At 41.2% G+C, this 17,797-nt stretch overlaps 1 protein-coding gene across 1 annotated transcript; it reads left to right on the top strand.

Annotated features, from left to right (window-relative positions):
- The first annotated feature begins 2,284 nt into the window (after nt 1-2,284).
- On the top strand, nt 2,285-17,574 carry SLC45A2 (solute carrier family 45 member 2). Its single transcript, XM_051642726.1, has 7 exons — nt 2,285-2,817; nt 3,888-4,064; nt 6,895-7,220; nt 10,950-11,093; nt 12,273-12,396; nt 13,367-13,572; nt 16,386-17,574. Exons 1-7 carry the CDS (start codon nt 2,379-2,381, stop codon nt 16,608-16,610), a joined length of 1,641 nt encoding a protein of 546 aa, XP_051498686.1. The 5' UTR covers nt 2,285-2,378; the 3' UTR covers nt 16,611-17,574.
- Nucleotides 17,575-17,797: the final 223 nt, after the last annotated feature.

Here is a 17,797-nt window from a genome sequence, read left to right as displayed (position 1 = left end):
AGAACAAAATTTGTTACTTTAAAATAGCTGCCAACTATTAATCCTTCCCTCCCTTTTTGGAGAAATAGCAGGCAACTTAGCTGTGTGGGTTTTAAACACTGTTTGTTCCATGGTGGTTATAATTCCTTTAAAATTAAGTCTTTATTAGAAACAGCCTCCTTCAAGGCAGAAAATAAATAAATTACACTTTAAAAATAATCAGTTATATGGCCTTAATACAGTTTTCCTGACATGTCAGGAATTATGATATGAGGGGCTGAGGTGTTTTGGTAATTTTGTCCGGGTGTTTACCTTGCTGAAGATTAGTTGGTTGCTTACAAAGGCTTCCAAAGCTGAAATCTACTTTAGCTCATTTTACATGTGTAATGCAAGAATTTCAGCATTGTCACTATAAAAATCCCGCACTTTTTACATTGTACTACATAAATACCTGCCTGGAAGCAAGAATTGCCTAGTAGGTCCTCACAAAATGGATAAACAATCAGCAGAGGCATCTTAAATTTCCAGTTGGTAATCACTCAAATATAAATTACTGAATATTATGCACTACAGTAAGATCTGACAATTTGCTTAGTCCCAGATGCATCTCATGTTGGAGAACAATAAACATTGTCACATTTAGCCCCAGTGCACCTAAAATTGCTGAAATCACTTTGATAACTTGTATTAACACTTAAGGAATTAACCTCAGGGGCCATATTGGGACCAGCACTGTTCAGTATCTTCATTGATGACATGGACAGTGGGATCAAGGACACCTTCAGCACATTTGCAGATGGCACCAAGCTGGGTGGTGCAGCTGACATGCCTGAGGGATATAATTAAGAGGAACCTAGACAAGCTCAAGAATTGAGCCTAACCCTAACCCACATACTGGTGGATGAAAAGCTGGACATGAGCTGGCAATGTGTGCCCAGATTCCAGAAATCCAACCATGTCCTGGACTGCATCAGTAAGAGCTGTCAAGGGAGGTGATTCTACTCCTCTGCTCTGGTGAAAACCCGGATAAAGTTCTGTGTCTAGCTCTGAAGTCCTCAGCACAGGAAAAAATGTGTTGGAGTGGGTCCAGAGGAGGACCACAAAAAAGATCAGTGGGATGGAGCACTTCTCCTGTCCTGTGAGGATGAGCTGAGAGAGTCAGGGTTGTTCAGCCTGGAGAGGAGAAGTCTCCAGGGAGGCCTTATTGCAGACTTTCAATAGGGAAAAGGGGCCTATAAGAAAGATCATAGAATCATAGGGGTTGGAAGGGACCTCTCGAGATCGTGGAGTCCAACCCCACTGCTGCAGCAGGAACACCTAGAGCAGATCACACAAGAACGCATCCAGATGGATCTTGAAAGTCTCCAGGGAAGGAAACTCCGCGACGTCTCTGGGCAGGCTGTTCCAGTGCTCTTCACCCTCACAGTAAAGAATGGGGACAGACTTTTTACTAAGGCAATTAGTGAAAAGACAAGGAGTAATGGTTTTAAACTAAAAGAAGTAGATTTAGACTAGATGTAAGGAGGAAATTTTTTATGATGAGGGTGGTGAAACACAGGAACAGGTTGCCCAGAGAGGTGGTTGATGCTCCATCCCTGGAAACATTCCAGATCATGTTGGGCTGGGCTTTGAGCAACCTGATCTCTGCTCATGGCAGGGTAGGGATTGGACTGGATGAGCTTTAAAGTTCTCTTGCAAGTCAAACTGTTCTGTGATCCAGCATAAGCAGTATCAGCTGCCTCACTCGAGTGCCTGACCTGAAAGGTACAATTTTGGTTTGTCACTACAGGTTTCTTTTAAGGCCTTCTTTTGACAGGTAAGACTGTTTCAAAAAAAATACCAGTGGCTGCTTGACAGGCTTTTGTCAAGCTTTTTATCTGGCACTGACACTCTAGGGCAATAGGTAGGTTCACTCACTCACCTTCATGAAGTGCAGTGAAATCCTATCCTGGATGGGTATTACAGACTCTTCTCCCTGTTTGATCACCAGGAAACTGGCACTATGCTTTTCTTCTTGTCTGCTAAACAGAAAGCTGAGGGCTCTGATTCCTTGGCATCACTGCTGTCTTGCAGCAGCAAGAGGAACAGCTCTGTGTCAGGCTCATCCTGTGCCTGGCCCATGTGATGAATGTTCCCGTTATATGTGTGTTTCACGCCTCAACAGTAGTTCTTCAGTTGTGGATAGTTGGGAGCTTTGCAAACGCCCAAGAGCTCAGATCTGCCAATGTTAACACACGCTTCCCCACCCCCTTCCTTTCATAACTTGTGATCGCAGAGCCATGAAAGTATGTGAGTCCCTCCCCCGGCACAGACTGATCCCACCCGGCATATGATCGGGGCTCCATGTCAGCCGGGGCAGGCAGCAGCGACTCGCCGGCGCGCCGCGCGTAGCCAGAGCCATGACATTAACAAAAGAGAACTTCCACAGCGCCCTTCCGCCCGCTTCCCAGATGGCCAACATTGAGATGGACAGCACTCGAGAGAACGAGGCGTCTCTACTGAAATCTCTGATGAGGACTGGAGCAGTAGTGCCGAGGAAGCGAGCGGCGGGAAGGCTGGTCATGCACAGCATGGCCATGTTCGGCCGGGAGTTCTGCTATGCCGTGGAAGCTGCCTTTGTCACGCCGGTGCTGCTTAGTGTAGGGCTGCCCAAGAACCTCTACAGCCTGGTGTGGCTCATCAGCCCCATCCTGGGCTTCGTGCTGCAGCCCGTGGTAGGTTCAGCCAGTGATCACTGCACCTGTAGCTGGGGAAGGAGGCGACCTTTCATTCTGGGTCTGGGCATCATAATGCTGTTAGGCATGGCTTTGTACCTCAATGGGGACGTGATGGTCTCAGGTAAGTGAGGGGCACACGCTTTGCTGACAGACAAACCTTATGAATCTGAGTGAAAAGAGGGGGCTCTTTTATTTCTGGCTCAAATTGGGTGTTAAAATGGGGTGCGAGCCACACTGAGAGAGCTGAGGAACACTGCAGTCCTGATGTAGGCTGAGTCCCACTGTACCCTGTGTTCAGTAGTTTGTGCATGTGATCACAGATGGGTGTATGTTGGTGGGGTTGCCTGAACCAGCTCATACGATTCAAGTCCTGCTTAGGCAAAGAGAAGGTTCTTAAGAACTAAAACCTATCTTGTTATCTTGAAAGATCCAGATTGTTTGTGTGATGTAATATATATTGAAACTGAGTGTCTGCTAATTCCTCTTTTAGATGGATTAGCATTCAAAATACATATCTTTAATTACTGCAGCAATGACTCATCTTGGAAATGTGTTATGCTGGTGAATAATAGAAAGCAGCAGCTCCTTGGAAACCCGTGTCACACCTGGACTGTGCAAAATGAAATAGTAGTAACATCCCTAGATCCTGTTGTATACCTCAGCTTGAGATGTTACTTCTCAAAGTCTTGATGGAAAGTTGTTGCTGCCATTATGACCTGGCAGAGGGGGAAGTGTGTGTTCTCATGGATTGATTTATTCTCTCTTCCTGGGTATCATTGGTGTTGAATATACTTGTATTCATTTGCCCAAAAAGAGATGTTACAATCAATGTTTGATTATCCAAAACAGTGGAAGGTGGGATAAATAGAATAAAACAAAAACTGAAGAAGTACTACAAAATGCATGTGAGTTAGGCTACCAGAGCATGCCATAGAGGTGCAAAGGAGTAGATTAAGGCTAATGATGCTCTTGATTGAGGAGCCTGGAGTACCCTGAGCTTGTGCTGACTGAAGGCAGTAAGTCAGCCAAGCACGGCTCAGACATCCTGCATCTCTGATGTGATTCTGGTATCACTGCTCTCCTGTGCATAACTAAGCATTGTTTGGATTGGAGCTATCAGGAAAGAGAAAATGTGGTTTTGTGGAACGTGGTACTGTTGCTGTCAGAATGAGGGTGTTTTTCTTTTTGTAGCTTTCATCGATGAGACAGACAAGAAGCGGACGTGGGCAATAGTCATTACGATGCTGGGAGTAGTGCTTTTTGATTTTGCAGCTGATTTTATTGATGGCCCCATCAAAGCATATTTATTTGATGTCTGCTCTCATCGGGATAAAGAGAGGGGTCTGCATTTCCACGCCCTCTTTACAGGTACTCAAGTCCCTTCTTTTCCTCCTTCCTTGTCAAAGGAGGGGAAGGTAATTGCATGGTTTTTTTCCTCACTGTGTTTCTAATCTTGAATGAACAGATCATCTGATCCCACACGTCAGTCACGAGTCTTTTGTTGCTGGGTTTTCACTACTCCAGTGAACAGCAACTTTTGATTGCTGCTACAGGAATTCTGCTGCAGGAGGCTGCAGGCATAAACATTGCTACAGCTATGTTTATAGCAACATAGCCATGATTTAAGTAAGAGCAATTGATTGTTTAGAAAAGTAAAGTAGTGTTTATGCAGCTGATTATTTGGTGAAGCAAAAATTAAGGGATGTAATTTGTTCCCTTGCCATGGTACATTCTTGGCTCAGCATGTGGCACAGGCCAAGAGCTGCACAAAGTAGTACAGTTGATTTCCGTGCTTCAGCAGTTCTCCAAGATGTGCTGCTTCCCTGTATAGAAATGGCAGCTCTGTGTGGAATGCAGAGCTTCACAGCTTCCACAAAATAAGTCCAAGCATTCAGTCCAGGGTCTTGGAAATGAAGTAGGGGCTTAATTTGCATTTACACATTTGAAACATTGCTGAGTTACAGAAGGAATGCTGTACTACATGAGCCCTGTCTTGAGAAAATGCACAGGGAAGACACACAAGTCTGTGTGTCTTTAATGTGACTTGAGAGGATCTTCCCCCTGTGTCTGGGAGCAGACACTGGGAAAGGACTAGACCAAAAGCAGCGTCAAAGAGAAGTCATGCCGTCTGCATTGATGCAGGTTTTGGTGGCTAGTGAGCCATACCAAGAGCAGAGGCACAAAATTCAGCGGCAGCTTCTCTAGACAAGGAGGGAGGTGTAGGAGCTATTGAGAACAGGCAGCTTTTTGATGTACAAAGTAACCATGTCCAGGAACACAGATTAAAAGGGAACCTTAAAGCCCCATGGGAATGGAATCAGTATTATCCATTAGAAACTGACACAACATTTTTAACAATCACTTCTTTGAACAGAGAAGTCTCTATGTATATTCTTGCCTTTAGCAGAACTCTGGTTGCAATTTTTTCTTGGATGATACTAAAAAGGTTTGATGCCCATATTTGAAGCTTCATATTTAGCTTATTCATTTGTGTACTGAGCTGTGAAAAGGAATGTGGGACAAATCACATCAAATAAGACTGGAAGAGATTCCTCTGCATCATTTGGTCCAGCACACTCTATAGCAAGGTCATTGGTATCTTAATCCTTCCTGATGGATAATTACCTAGCCTGTTCCCAAAATCCTCCTGTGATATGCGGTTCTGCAGCCCTGACAAGGCAGACAGTTCCAGCACTTCACTGGTCTTGTTGTTAGGCTGTTTTCCCCAAAATCTAATCTTAATATCCTCTCCCTACAATTTAAAATTATTGTTCCTTATTCTATCCATTTTAGACAGAGAGAGCAGTCTGCCAATTTCTTTTCTAGCCTTTGGTTTAAATACTGAGTTATTTTGTTTTCCCTATTCAGTTTCTCCTTTTTATATTAAGTATCTCCAAGATTTTGCTCTCCAGTTTGTCTTCAGCTTAAGGTTTCTACATGAAACTCAATAGCTTTGCAGTTATGAAAATTATGACCACTGAGACAAGTAGAAGGAAGAGCACCCACATCCAACACTCAACACTCAACACTGCATCCCAATACCATGATTACCTTCTGTCAAAACAGTATGCAAAGATGACCTCAAATGTCAAACATTGATTCTGTGCAAACATTTAGTGCAGGTTTTCTTCAAAAAATTATTAACAGCTTAATTGTTTTTCACGAGAACAAGCAAGGATACAGTCCCCTGTAAAATGCAGTAGGACAGAATGAGGGAAGCTGATAATCAAACCCAAGAGCGAAAAAAAAGTACAGAAGCTCAGAATGAAATAAAAATTCTGTTTGTAGATGAAGCAAATGTAGGTCCTGTTACCTCAGTTAGAGGTAAGGGTTACCTTTTTTGTTAAACAGAATGGTCTTGCCATACATTGGTCTTCATTTCTCCTAAGAAGAAAAGTAGAAATACTTCCAAGTCCTTCAAATGCTTCTATGCATTGAGTCCCATCTGCAGAGCCACCTGGTTAACAAGGTGTCAGGACTCTACAAAGCTGCATCCCCTTCCAGAGCTCTGTGCTGTGCAACACTCTGCACTTTCTTGTGCCTCTGGAACTGTATGCACTAATAACAAAAAGAAGAAATTGTAAAAAAAAATCAGACTGAATGCTGGTTATCTTCAAGACACAAGGTAGCATTCTCAATTTACTCTTTATTCTAACTTTTCTGAGAAAATCAGTAAACGGAACTACTCATTTGAATTTGATCCTTTTTGTTTTCTGAATGCTGATGTTTTTTGGTAACTACAAAAAATTATTTTAGGTTTATTTTCCTTTTTTATTAATTTTCAAAGGGAGAAAATATTTCTGTTTAGATTCAGCTGTATAGAACACATTTTTTTGAAGCTATAGTCTCTATAAAATTTTTTAAAAATTGTGAATTTTTAAAAAACTCACAAAATTCAGTAGAATTTCTTTTTTTGTTACTCACTTTTTAAAAGAAAATAAAGCTTCAAAGAGCCAAGAAAAAACATTGAGGCCCCTGTTGCTTTATTTGCCATGTCTGTCCACCACAGCTAAGGAGATATTTTGGTAACTGCTTATATGTGTGACTAGTTCAGTATTCCTGTTCTTCTGATTAATATTCAGAGAGTGACTATTCAATGATTTCTGGAGAGGATCACCTGTTGAGGGTATTGTTTACTGTTTCTTTATTTTATCAATGCCAGTAGATACTTTTTTCTCATATTTTCCCACCCCTGTAGGTTTGGGAGGAGCCCTGGGCTACCTGACAGGTGCTATGGATTGGAGTCTGACTTTACTAGGATATACCTTGCCGTCGGAGTTCCAGATGATTTTCTTGCTCTCGGCCTTGGTTTTCCTAATCTGCCTTACCCTACATCTGCGCAGTATTCCTGAAGTCCCACTCAGATATGAAAACGAAGAGCAAAAGTTCCTGTTGGAAATGACCAAATCATTCAAGTATAACTCCACAGAGGGGGAAATCAGGAATGGTTACTCAAAGCTGACACTTGCTGAAAGAAAGGCTGCAGCTACATCAAGGAGCGACTCTGCTACAGCCTGTAGAGAGGTAAGTGTGGAGGTTCTTTTGTAACCCAGATCATCCCATCCTTGGAGATCCTTTTATTAGCTAATGCTGGCTATTTTGAATGGAGCCCTTTCACACACAGAGAAGAAGAATCCTCCATTAGGATACAGTGTCAGCAAGAGGGATGATGCTTTGAACAATTGTCAGGGATGAGGAAGAGCCGGGTCCAGGTTTCTGCTCAGTGTCATTCTCATGATATCCTTTTGTGAATTTTGTCAAGAGGATGTACTTGGTCCTTTAGTCCTGACAGGATTGACATCACGTTGTGGACAAGGACTAGAGGCACTTAATCTTTGATATGAATCTGTAGCTCCTTTTGAAGTCCACACACTTACATACATACAACGTACACAGTGTTCATTCCTTGGTCTGGTAAACAGGCCAGCTATGCTTCTGCTCAGCCTTTCTTTGGGGATTCAGGGACAGTACTGATGTGTTTAAAATGGGTTCTTCTGCAACAATGTTGCCTCACTTCCAGAGTTCTAGTTTTATTTTGGAGCGATGTTGTAGCTGTGTCTTTGGTGGAACTTTCAGGTGGGGGAGAATAGCAAGTGCTCTCAAATCATCACTGTTAATTTGTTTCTGCTGCATTTTTATGAGGTATTGCTTCAATCTAAGGCATCTAGGAAAAGGTGAATCTATCTGAAAAATATCTGGAGAGAACGTTTCTGTAATGGTCTTGGCAACAAATAATAGTTTTTACTGTTTGGTTAATCACTTTCAATGCTAGGAGTGCTCACTGCGTTCTCATGGTACTTTAATTAAGTGAAGGCTGATGTATGTATTTGACTTCTAATGTAACAATAAGTGATGAGGCACTTGCTTGTTGTTTTCATTTCACTTAGGATCTCTTGGTGTTATGTGTTGCTATCCCTGATTCAGGTCTGGATAAATCAGGTAAAAAATACTGAGAATGTGCAGGTGGTTATAAGTTAGAAACTTCAACTCATGCTTGAGCTACAAATAAAAGGGATTTATTATCTTTTACTATTTTTCATTTCTATTTTAGTAGCACTTGGCATTCCTAACCCAAAGAAAAATATTATTAAACAGATGTGACACAGGTAGGCTAAAAGATGAACACTGCTTGATGAGAATGCCAGGCAAACACAGAGAGGAGCAGCAAGCAACACTTTGTCAGGAGAGTATGGCTGGCATGCTACGATGCTGTCCCTGTTTCCCCACCATAGGCCATCTTGAGCAGCCAGCATCCTTCACCAGCACTGATCACTCTGAGCATCCCGCAAATTGTCAGAGATGCTGAGTGTCACTGACTGCTTGGCCCATGTGGGCTCTAGAGGAGGGATGGTAAATGAAGATGAGAGACCAGATGCAGTGAGAACAAGAGGAAGAGACTATGGACTGGGGTAGCCTCTACCTTGGCAAGAAGTAATTACACTGGATCAGTAATTTCTTACACCTGAGGTAAAGCTCTGGCATCCTCTCTGGGCCAGGTTGTGCCATTGCCCTCCTCTCTGTACTTGGAGCTGGACAGCCTGTCGGAGGCTCCCAGTGCTTTGATCTGTCTCACGTTCCTTTGATGTGCATGGGCATGCATAAATGCTAGACACTCACTGCCTTAGTGGTCTGCCTCTTGTGGCACATGTTTTCTGAGTTCATTCACTACTGTAACTGCTTCCTCGAAGAAATGGTTTGGCTTCCTGTTTTTATGTGACCCTTTTTTGTGCTGTAGGCATCATGGTTCTATATCTTACGAATTAAGGATTGTGCTCTTACATACTAATAGCTACCATGATTATGAATGAGGTTTGACCTATTACAGTATTAACAGACATCCAAAGTAAGTCATGTTTTGTGCTTTAGTTTGGTGCCAAATTACTCCGGATGTACTGCCATAAAACCCGAGTAATATTGAGTCCTCTATATAATTATGTTATTATATGTTATATATCTTAGGCCTTGAGTTGTAGTGATTTTATAGAGAAAATGGTGCAGTACTGTGAGCTTTTGAAGATTAAGGCACCTTCATGGAGCACATTGTTTAAACTAATGTGGGGTTTGTGTGTTGGTATGTGTTGAATGTGTGCATTAAACATTTAAGTTTTCACTCTCTAAAATACCTAAATAGAAAGCAAGCATTTCTATCTTGCCATCAAACTGTTCTCTGTAATTAGAGCAGGGTCCTTTGTAGCTCCATGGCCTTATGTTAACACTTTGATTGGAAAGACTGTTTTTAAAGGACTATGTGGAAGAGCTGAACAAATTAAGTAAGCCAAGTCAAATGACAGTAATTATCCTTGAAATAAAACTAATGAGACAATGCAGAAACATATTTTTTCTTTTTCTTTTTCTTTTTTTTTTCTTTTTTTTTTCTTTCTGTTTTTAAATAATTGTAGAAGAATAGAAAGCTTACTGTGTTTAAAACGGACAGTGATGCCAAAAGAAATTCCAAGGGATTTGGACAATATGCAGTTTAAAGTGAAAGTCAGCAACTTGAATTTTTGCATTCCTATGAGGATTAAAAACTTCCCACTGGAGCAAAGTATTTTCCAACTTTGTATGTGGTGATTATTCATAGAGTAGCTTGCAGCATATCCTATTTCAAAGGAAAACAAAATTGTGAAAAGTAGGTAGAATATTAAAGGAAGTAAAAAATGTCGTTATCTTACAGCAAATTGAAGATCAGCTTTCCAGTAATGAACATAACTTACAGTTGTTACACATTTCATGACCATGCAGCTTCCCTTACCAGCTCTGCCAACATTGTTGTCTCCAAACATCACTAGAGAAAACTGGAAGTGTTCCATCGTGGACAGAGAAAATAATATATTTTTTTATTATTATTATTTTTCTTTAAAGTCAAAGGGCCATTCTGGAGCTTTAACGCAGTTAGAACTGTGTGTTGCAAATGCCTGACATCAGGCACACTTACAGTACTAAAAGAAATTCAAGCAATACTTGATGAATGTAACTGGAAAAGAAACTGAAGGAGAGTTTTGGGCTCAGACAAGGAGGAGGGAGATAAGGTGGGCCATTGAAGATGGTGAAGAATTATGTTTTTTTCCCATCAGTGAGATTTGTTACCCAGCACCAATAATGCATTGATTTTGAAATTAGTTGTTTCTCCCATGAGATGAGGTGCTCAGGTGCTGGAGCTCACATTTTGAGTGATGCTGCATCTCCTGTGATCTCACAGTCTTTTCCAGCCCCATGGAGACGAGGACAGTACAGAGTGAAAACCTCACAATATGCCAGAAGAGGCAAAGTTTTCTAGGGGATTTAGCACATAGAAGGAAGTGGCAACAAGGTCTCAGAAGTGCCATATTCCACAATTGATACATTTTAATTCTCAGGAAGTATTTTGAGTGTCATTTTTCCCATGGCAGCTTTAAATTTTCCATTTAAATTTTCAATTTAGGAAGTTTTTAATTTAAACTGATTATCTCCATAAAGCTTTTGCTTTGCTCTATAAGTGCATAATAATTCTACTCATCATAACAGCAAGAAACATTACATCCTTGCTAATATGCCCCAGCTCTCCCTGAGCCTCAGAATCTTTCAGATTATTGTATTAGGCAAACCAAATATATATGGAAGGACATTCAGTACACAAGAAGCCCTTTCTAGCAAAAAATAATAAACTTTTGGAAGTAAAGCAAGGAAAAGAGGCTGAGGCCTTCTTCACTTGCATTCAGCTATTTTATTAGCTTTCAGGGCAATACAGTATTATTCTTGAATACTTGCTTTTAGGATCAAAGGCGGATGACCCTTAAATCACTCTTGAAGACTCTTTTAAGCATGCCATCCCACTATCGCTACCTCTGCGTGAGCCACCTCTTTGGATGGATGGCTTTCCTGTCCAACATGCTCTTCTTCACCGATTTCATGGGACAGGTAAAAGCATAAAATCCTCTCACTTCTCTTTCCTCCTTGCATCTCCTCCTCCACCAAAAATGAGACAGTGTAATATTCCTGGAGAAATTATGGTGGTGGCAGAACCTGTTGTAACTGGGTGGCTCAGTGAGGGTTTTGTAAAACAGGCATTTGACCTCAAGGCCTTGTTCTGAGCCCATCTGTTGGATCTTTGGGGAAAGCCTTTTAGTATTTGCAAGGCTATTTGTATCTATTTAACTGTCCCTGATTATACTCTTCGAGCTGTTCCAAGCACATCTGCTCTCTGCCTTAGCTTTGGAGCCACACCAAGGTGGGCAGGTTTCTTGCCTAAAGTAATGCAGGCACAGGCTGTTCACCCGCACTTAAGGCTCTGCAGCTCTGTGTGCACAGTGAGCTACTCAAAAACCGCAAGCTCTTGTCTCCTTGAATTTGGCTGTCCCTGCCACGAGTCTTTAAACCATTCCCTCAGTCCCTTGTGCCAGCAATTATTTGCCTTTGTGATACCCTCTGCTCCCTTTTCCACCTCATTCCCAGGCAGTATGACCGTACGTCCCTGCCAGAGATTCTTATTTATATGATCCTGTCTGCCTCCTTTCTTCCAGGGTACAAATGTGCTCTCATTGCCACTTCCTGTTGTTTTCTGTGCTTTCCATGCAGTATTCCCATTTCCTTGCCTTCTTTTTTCTTTGTAGGTGAGAAGGAGTTTGTTTTTTTCTTTTGCCTGCAGTGTATATGGGCAACTTGCATAGATAAGGACCTGAATAAGACAGTTACTGGGTGGACAAATGAGCGTGTTGGGGTAAACCTGGAAAAGGAAGCACAAAAAATTAATTGCAAATAAATTAAGGAAAGAAAGGCTAAAGCAAGAAGGCGGAAGTAGAGAAGGAAGGAGAATGGGAAATGAGACACCACACAGAAAAAGTGCAAATGAGTCAATGTAGAGTGGCTAGGAAAAGGCAGAGGGTAATAAGTGAGAAGGAGATTGGGATGTGAGAATCTGGGAGAAATGAGTGTGAAATGAGGAGAACTCTGAAGGGATGATCAGGGCACTGCTTAACAGATTTCTTGGGTGCTAAGTATCACTCCTGCCAGGGATGAGGGTGCCCTGTTTTCATAAAAAGGAGCTTTATGTACATGCAGCCTGTCCTTGGCTTCTGTGATCTCTGTGGTCTCTTTCAGGTTGTATACCAGGGCAGTCCTTATGCACCTCGTAACTCCACACTTTACCTTACCTACAGAACAGGAGTAGAGATGGGATGCTGGGGGCTCTGCATCAATGCAATTTCTTCATCAGTCTATTCTTGTAAGTACCCAGGAAGGTACTCCAATACTGCATTTTGAAACAGTGTTTAAACTGTTCACTATTTGCCATTTAAAAAAAAATAAATAAAGTGATGCCAAATTAACTGGGTTTTTTTTCCATATTAAACCTTTAAGAGATGTTGCATTTTCAGTATTTTTAAAAACTCGTATCTTAACATGAAGAGTTTCTGACCACATAATGAGGGGTCACTTTGAGAGTAAGGCATTGTTCTGCATGTGAACTGACCCTGAACACTTGAGAATCATCCTGAAGTTAAATGCCAAACTAAAATGGATGCCATGGGCATCATTCTGAGATGTTCTTTCACCTAGCAGTGCTGTAGCTGTATGTTCTCGAAGGTCCCTCTGATGTCCACTCTCCATCTGCATTCATCTTAAAATAAATCTTGCACAATGCAGTAGAAGTTCTTGCCAGAAGCATGAACCTTTCTCTCCTTAATTACGTGTAAATATGCTAGCACAGTTCCCCAGATTTCACCGTAGCTCTTGCCAAGAATTAAAGAAACTACTTGCCATGTGAAGACTCAAATGAGCAGGGCTGAACTGAGGGCTGAACTGGGAGTCTAAAAGAGGCTTAGGGGAAAACTTTTATTCTTTGGAGCTGAAGTAGAGGCATTTCTGTAGCCCCTTCTCAGCTCAGAGAGAGGTTGATGCCAAATGTCCGAATTATAATCAAACAACGGAAATGTCTGAGGTTGTCACTGAGGGCAGGTCTTCCTGAATGGTTGTTAACTATTTCTTTTCTGGCTATGCCAGAATAAGACTATCTCCAGAGAAAACAAGTATTCTTTGGCAAGTTCATACGTACAATAATTTGAGGCAATTTCCAAAATCAGTAAGATTATATCCTTCATTGCGTTTTACCAAATAAAAGCCCTGAAAGGAGCTCCCTGCTGAAATGGGACCTGTTTCATCTTAGTCTTATCATCATTCTCACTTTCTTTTCACAGACCTGCAGAAAATCATTCTGCCATATGTAGGACTAAAGGGACTTTATTTCACTGGATACCTACTTTTTGGACTGGGCACTGGATTAATTGGCTTGTTTCCCAATGTCTACTCCACTCTGGCTCTGTGTTCCCTCTTTGGTGTCATGTCCAGCACACTCTACACAGTGCCATTCCACCTCATTGCACAGTATCACAGGGAAGAAGAGGTGAGTTCAATGCCTAAGGAAGGGTAAGTCTGGGTCTGTTTAGTCTGTTTTGGGAGAAAACCAGATAGAACTGGTGAGCAGCTTTTATTTTGCATTTCAAGCTGTTTATGAGGACACATGTTGCAAGTGAAAGTTTTTGACAGAGAGAGCTAAGTCCCACCTCCAATCTCTCCAAACAGCCCAGCAGTGAGACAATTATTTCTCATTACAATGGAAGCAAAGCCAATCCCAGTATGTGTTCAGACAGTAAGAAGGTAACTGGGCTCCACTTCATGTTCCCTTCAAGTGCTGCCTTCCTTTCAGCTGTATTAGCTGAGGACTTGACCTATGAGTTCCTAAAGTTAATACCCACACTGTAAAGAGTGGCAGAAGTTTTAATTAACTGCAAAGTGTTACAAAAACTGTTAGCTAATGAAGTTATGAAATTAAAGTAGTTTTATAGAGTTCACTATTAAATTATATACCACATACTCATTGTCTCTCTAAATGTGTGGGGCTGGCTTTTGGTCCTCCACAGCATGAAATCCTGTTTCCAAGGAAAATCTGGAAAAGCATTCTTTCCTTATATCGTGTTACAGGGCACAGCAGGATCTTCGTGTCTTGTAAAACATTGAGCTCTTTAATGGAAAAGTTCTCTCAAGTCTCTTATGTTAGTGAGAGAGCTGGAAACAAGAAGGATTAAGGAGAACTGGGAGGACTTAGGAAAAGTTCTTGTTTTATCTGAGGATATTTGAAGAAATTAATAAAGGAAATGCTGACCTGTTGAAAATCAACACAGAAACATAGTTGAGATTAGCACAGGGATAGATCATGTCCTTGAGAACATGTCCTACTGTTCTGTACAAATTTTAAGCATCACCATCACAAGGATGAATACAAAAGCTCTCTTAATTATTCTGTTGAATCCTAGGAGGATGTTTCAATGATGTTAAATATTTCACAGATCTGATTCTAATTTTTTTTGTTAACTTATCTCTTCCTTCCAACAGAGAATGATCATGATTAAGAGTTTTAGAAAGACATAAAAAGGACAGGGAATGAACCCAGTTTAGGGTGAGATCACAATCCTAACCTCAGGCCAGCCAACTCAGAGAGGGATTAAAGGCTAAAGTGTAGTGTAGCTCTGATTTAGAGCTGTTTCAAGACAGAAATTAAATAAAATATGCTGAAGTTTTCATGGACTTTCAAAGGCTAATAGATTCAAATGTTACTTGTAAGACAAGCAATTGTTTCTTGTTAGGTGCATGGTACTTTGTATGCCAAATGTTCATTGTTACATAATTCCATGTTAGATCTGGTATTAACAGAATTAGATTTATATAAAATCTTCTATGTTGTACAAGATGGAAAAAATAAAAAGGAAACATTAAGTGCAATATTGCATTCATTTACACATTCATATAATTGTGGTCAGAACTACTGACACACAGGAACATTGGGCACAGCCCAACAAAATAGATACAGTTTACAAAAAATTGTGTCTAAAATTGGAAGTACTTCAGGTAAAAGGACTGTATTATTCCAGAATAAAGAGCAGACATTTTTCCTCACTGTGCATTCTACCAAAAGTGATGGCATTTCAACTCCTGTTCCATGCTGCTGTTTCCTAGGTCCCAAATTCAATTTTGTCTGCTGGATTAGGAAGAGACTGTTTCCAGTACTTCTGAGCTTAGTGTAGTAACAACTCAAAGGCAATGTCATAGCTCTTGTGAAAAGCAAAAAACATCTTAAAGGCTGAGAGCATCTGGAGACCAGAAGACAGCAGCACAGATAGCTGACAGCATGGAAACCTTTTGTTTGTTACAATACAATCTTCTACATTCAATAGCCTATGCAAGAAGAACAATAAATATGTAAAGTCTCACTCAATTTCCCAAAGAAACAGAACAATTCCTTCCTAGAAGGAGTCACAGAACAGCTGAAGTTAGAAGAGATGTCTAGAGATCATGTAGTCCAACCCCTCTGCTCAAGCAGGGCCACCTGGTGGAGGTTGCCCAGGGTCGTGTCCAGTCTGGTTTGAGTATTTCCAAGGATGGAGACTCCACAATCACTCAGGTCAACCTGTTCCAGTAATCAACAACCCTCACAGGGTGCTCATACATGAGACGCTTGTATATAAAAAAGGAAGCCTTTTGCCCTGCTCTGTATGCCATAGCAGATATGCAGATAATCAGCAGTTAATACTGGTTTTCTGCAATGTAGAAAAATCCTAGTCTGGATATTTCTTTCCAGATTTATTTTTTTCCTCAGCAATAAAAGCTTTAAATTTAGATTTCAGTACTGAACTCCTGTATGTGCTTTGAAATATGTCACAGCTTAATGCTCCATCATAATGAATTATAATCTAAACTATGAAATATGAATTATGTGTGGGACATAGACTCATCTTAATGTCCCTTTGAGGCTCTCCTTCAACCATGGGAGTTGGAGCTAAGCTGTGCATGATCAGGTGTCCTGTAATGTGAAATTTCAGGTTCCCAGAGCTCGTATAGGCTTGAACTTCAAGGAAACAGCTTAATTTTCTGATTGTGTTTCAATTCTTTCCTTGAGAAATGGTATAGAGGGAAAAACTCTATGATGAGATGAGAGAAATGGGACAATTTGGGGGTAACTTGGAAAACTCATTATCACTTGTACAATATGTGTTTGAATTCTGTAACCTCTGTGGGACAAGCAGAAAAAAACAGAAAGGAAGCAGAGAGCTCTTGACCTGTCGTGCTGCCTTTGGGGGTGGTGTCAGCACATTGGCTGAGAGCTGCAGGTTATCGGGGCTCTCTCGTTTCACTGGAGTTTTGTTTTGTGTTTATTTGCAGAGCCTGAAGCTGCAGGACTGGGAGCAATCTGGGGACCACGAGCGAGGGAAGGGCATTGACTGCGCTGCCCTCACCTGCATGGTCCAGCTGGCCCAGATCATCCTGGGCGTGGGCCTGGGGCTGCTGGTTAGCGTGGCTGGCAGCGTGGTCACGGTGATTTCGGCCTCCATGGTGGCACTGATTGGCTGCTGCTTCGTTGCCTTTTGTGTTCGGTATGTGGAGTAGGACTGTGTGAGGCAACTGGAAGAACTCTTCCCCAGGGGAGTGTTTTGTTTCTGGGTCAGTAGCACTGGTGCTGCTGCTGTGCTAGTACTGCTGGCACATCCTCCTCCCTCACCTCCTCGGAGCAGTTGCAATTCCAGAGCTTTACAAAATGGAGACTTGATAAAGTTGGTTGCCTAATGCCTCAGATCGAAAGCTTCTGTATTTTGGCTGCTTTACTACTTCATTCCTGCTGGCCTCAGTGTATTAACACATTATGACACATGACGGGGTGTGTACGCCCGTGCTATCTCAATGCCCTGCATGAGGAGACACTAAGAAACTCCTCATGACCAATTTATGGAATTTAATAGAAGAAGTATATGATAAACTGAAGGAGTAAAAAAATAAAAATGGACAGAGTTAGGAAGAAAGTTGTTACTTACCTTGTCTTTCAAGTATCTTAAGTCTGGAGCTATTGCCTCTAGTAGTCAAAATCTGCAGAAGACCTAACAGGTGTCTGAGGCCAGGCAGGGTGCAATTGTGTCGTGACTAGGAGTAGCCCTTGTAGGCATGCTCTGTTAAAGGGGATCAATTAATTCTCAGCTACTGTCAAAAGCAGATTTGTGTGTGAAAACCTATTAGAATAGAAAAAAGATTCAAGCCTATTGTTTAAAAGCGTAACTGTAAAGTAATTGTTTTATATTGGATCCTGCTGCTTCTGTATAAATGCGATGAAAGTACTGACTGAGCTTGTAATGAAATTCTGCCTAAGGCTGCTCTGCAAATCCATGTGTAGGGACCTAAACAATCCATCTATGGGGAACAGCTGCCACTTCTTCCGTCTTAAAAAACTGCGTCTTCACTTTGCTGCTGTAATTGCAAAAATACTTCGCCAAAATAAGAATTTTATGAATGGTTGTAAGCCACTTAAATCTTGACATTGGATATGACTATTTATCTTAAAGTAGCATCTCTTTCCTCTGTGTTCCTTCATGCATCTACCTTTGAGTGAAATGGTTTTTGCTCTTTACAGAATATTGTAAATAAATTCAGTTCTGCAAAACACTATCAGGAATTATTATACAGTAAATACTTAAGTCCAGTTATTTGTATTTAATGGCATATGAAGCTTCATTCTTATTTTTGTATTGCCAGAATTTTGAAAATCCTGTGTTTGTGAAAGTGATACACTATATTTATTCTGTGCT

The sequence above is a fragment of the Apus apus genome, chromosome Z (assembly GCF_020740795.1).
Source record: "Apus apus isolate bApuApu2 chromosome Z, bApuApu2.pri.cur, whole genome shotgun sequence".
Lineage (NCBI taxonomy): Eukaryota > Metazoa > Chordata > Aves > Apodiformes > Apodidae > Apus > Apus apus.
This window is presented reverse-complemented; position numbering and strand designations above follow the sequence as displayed.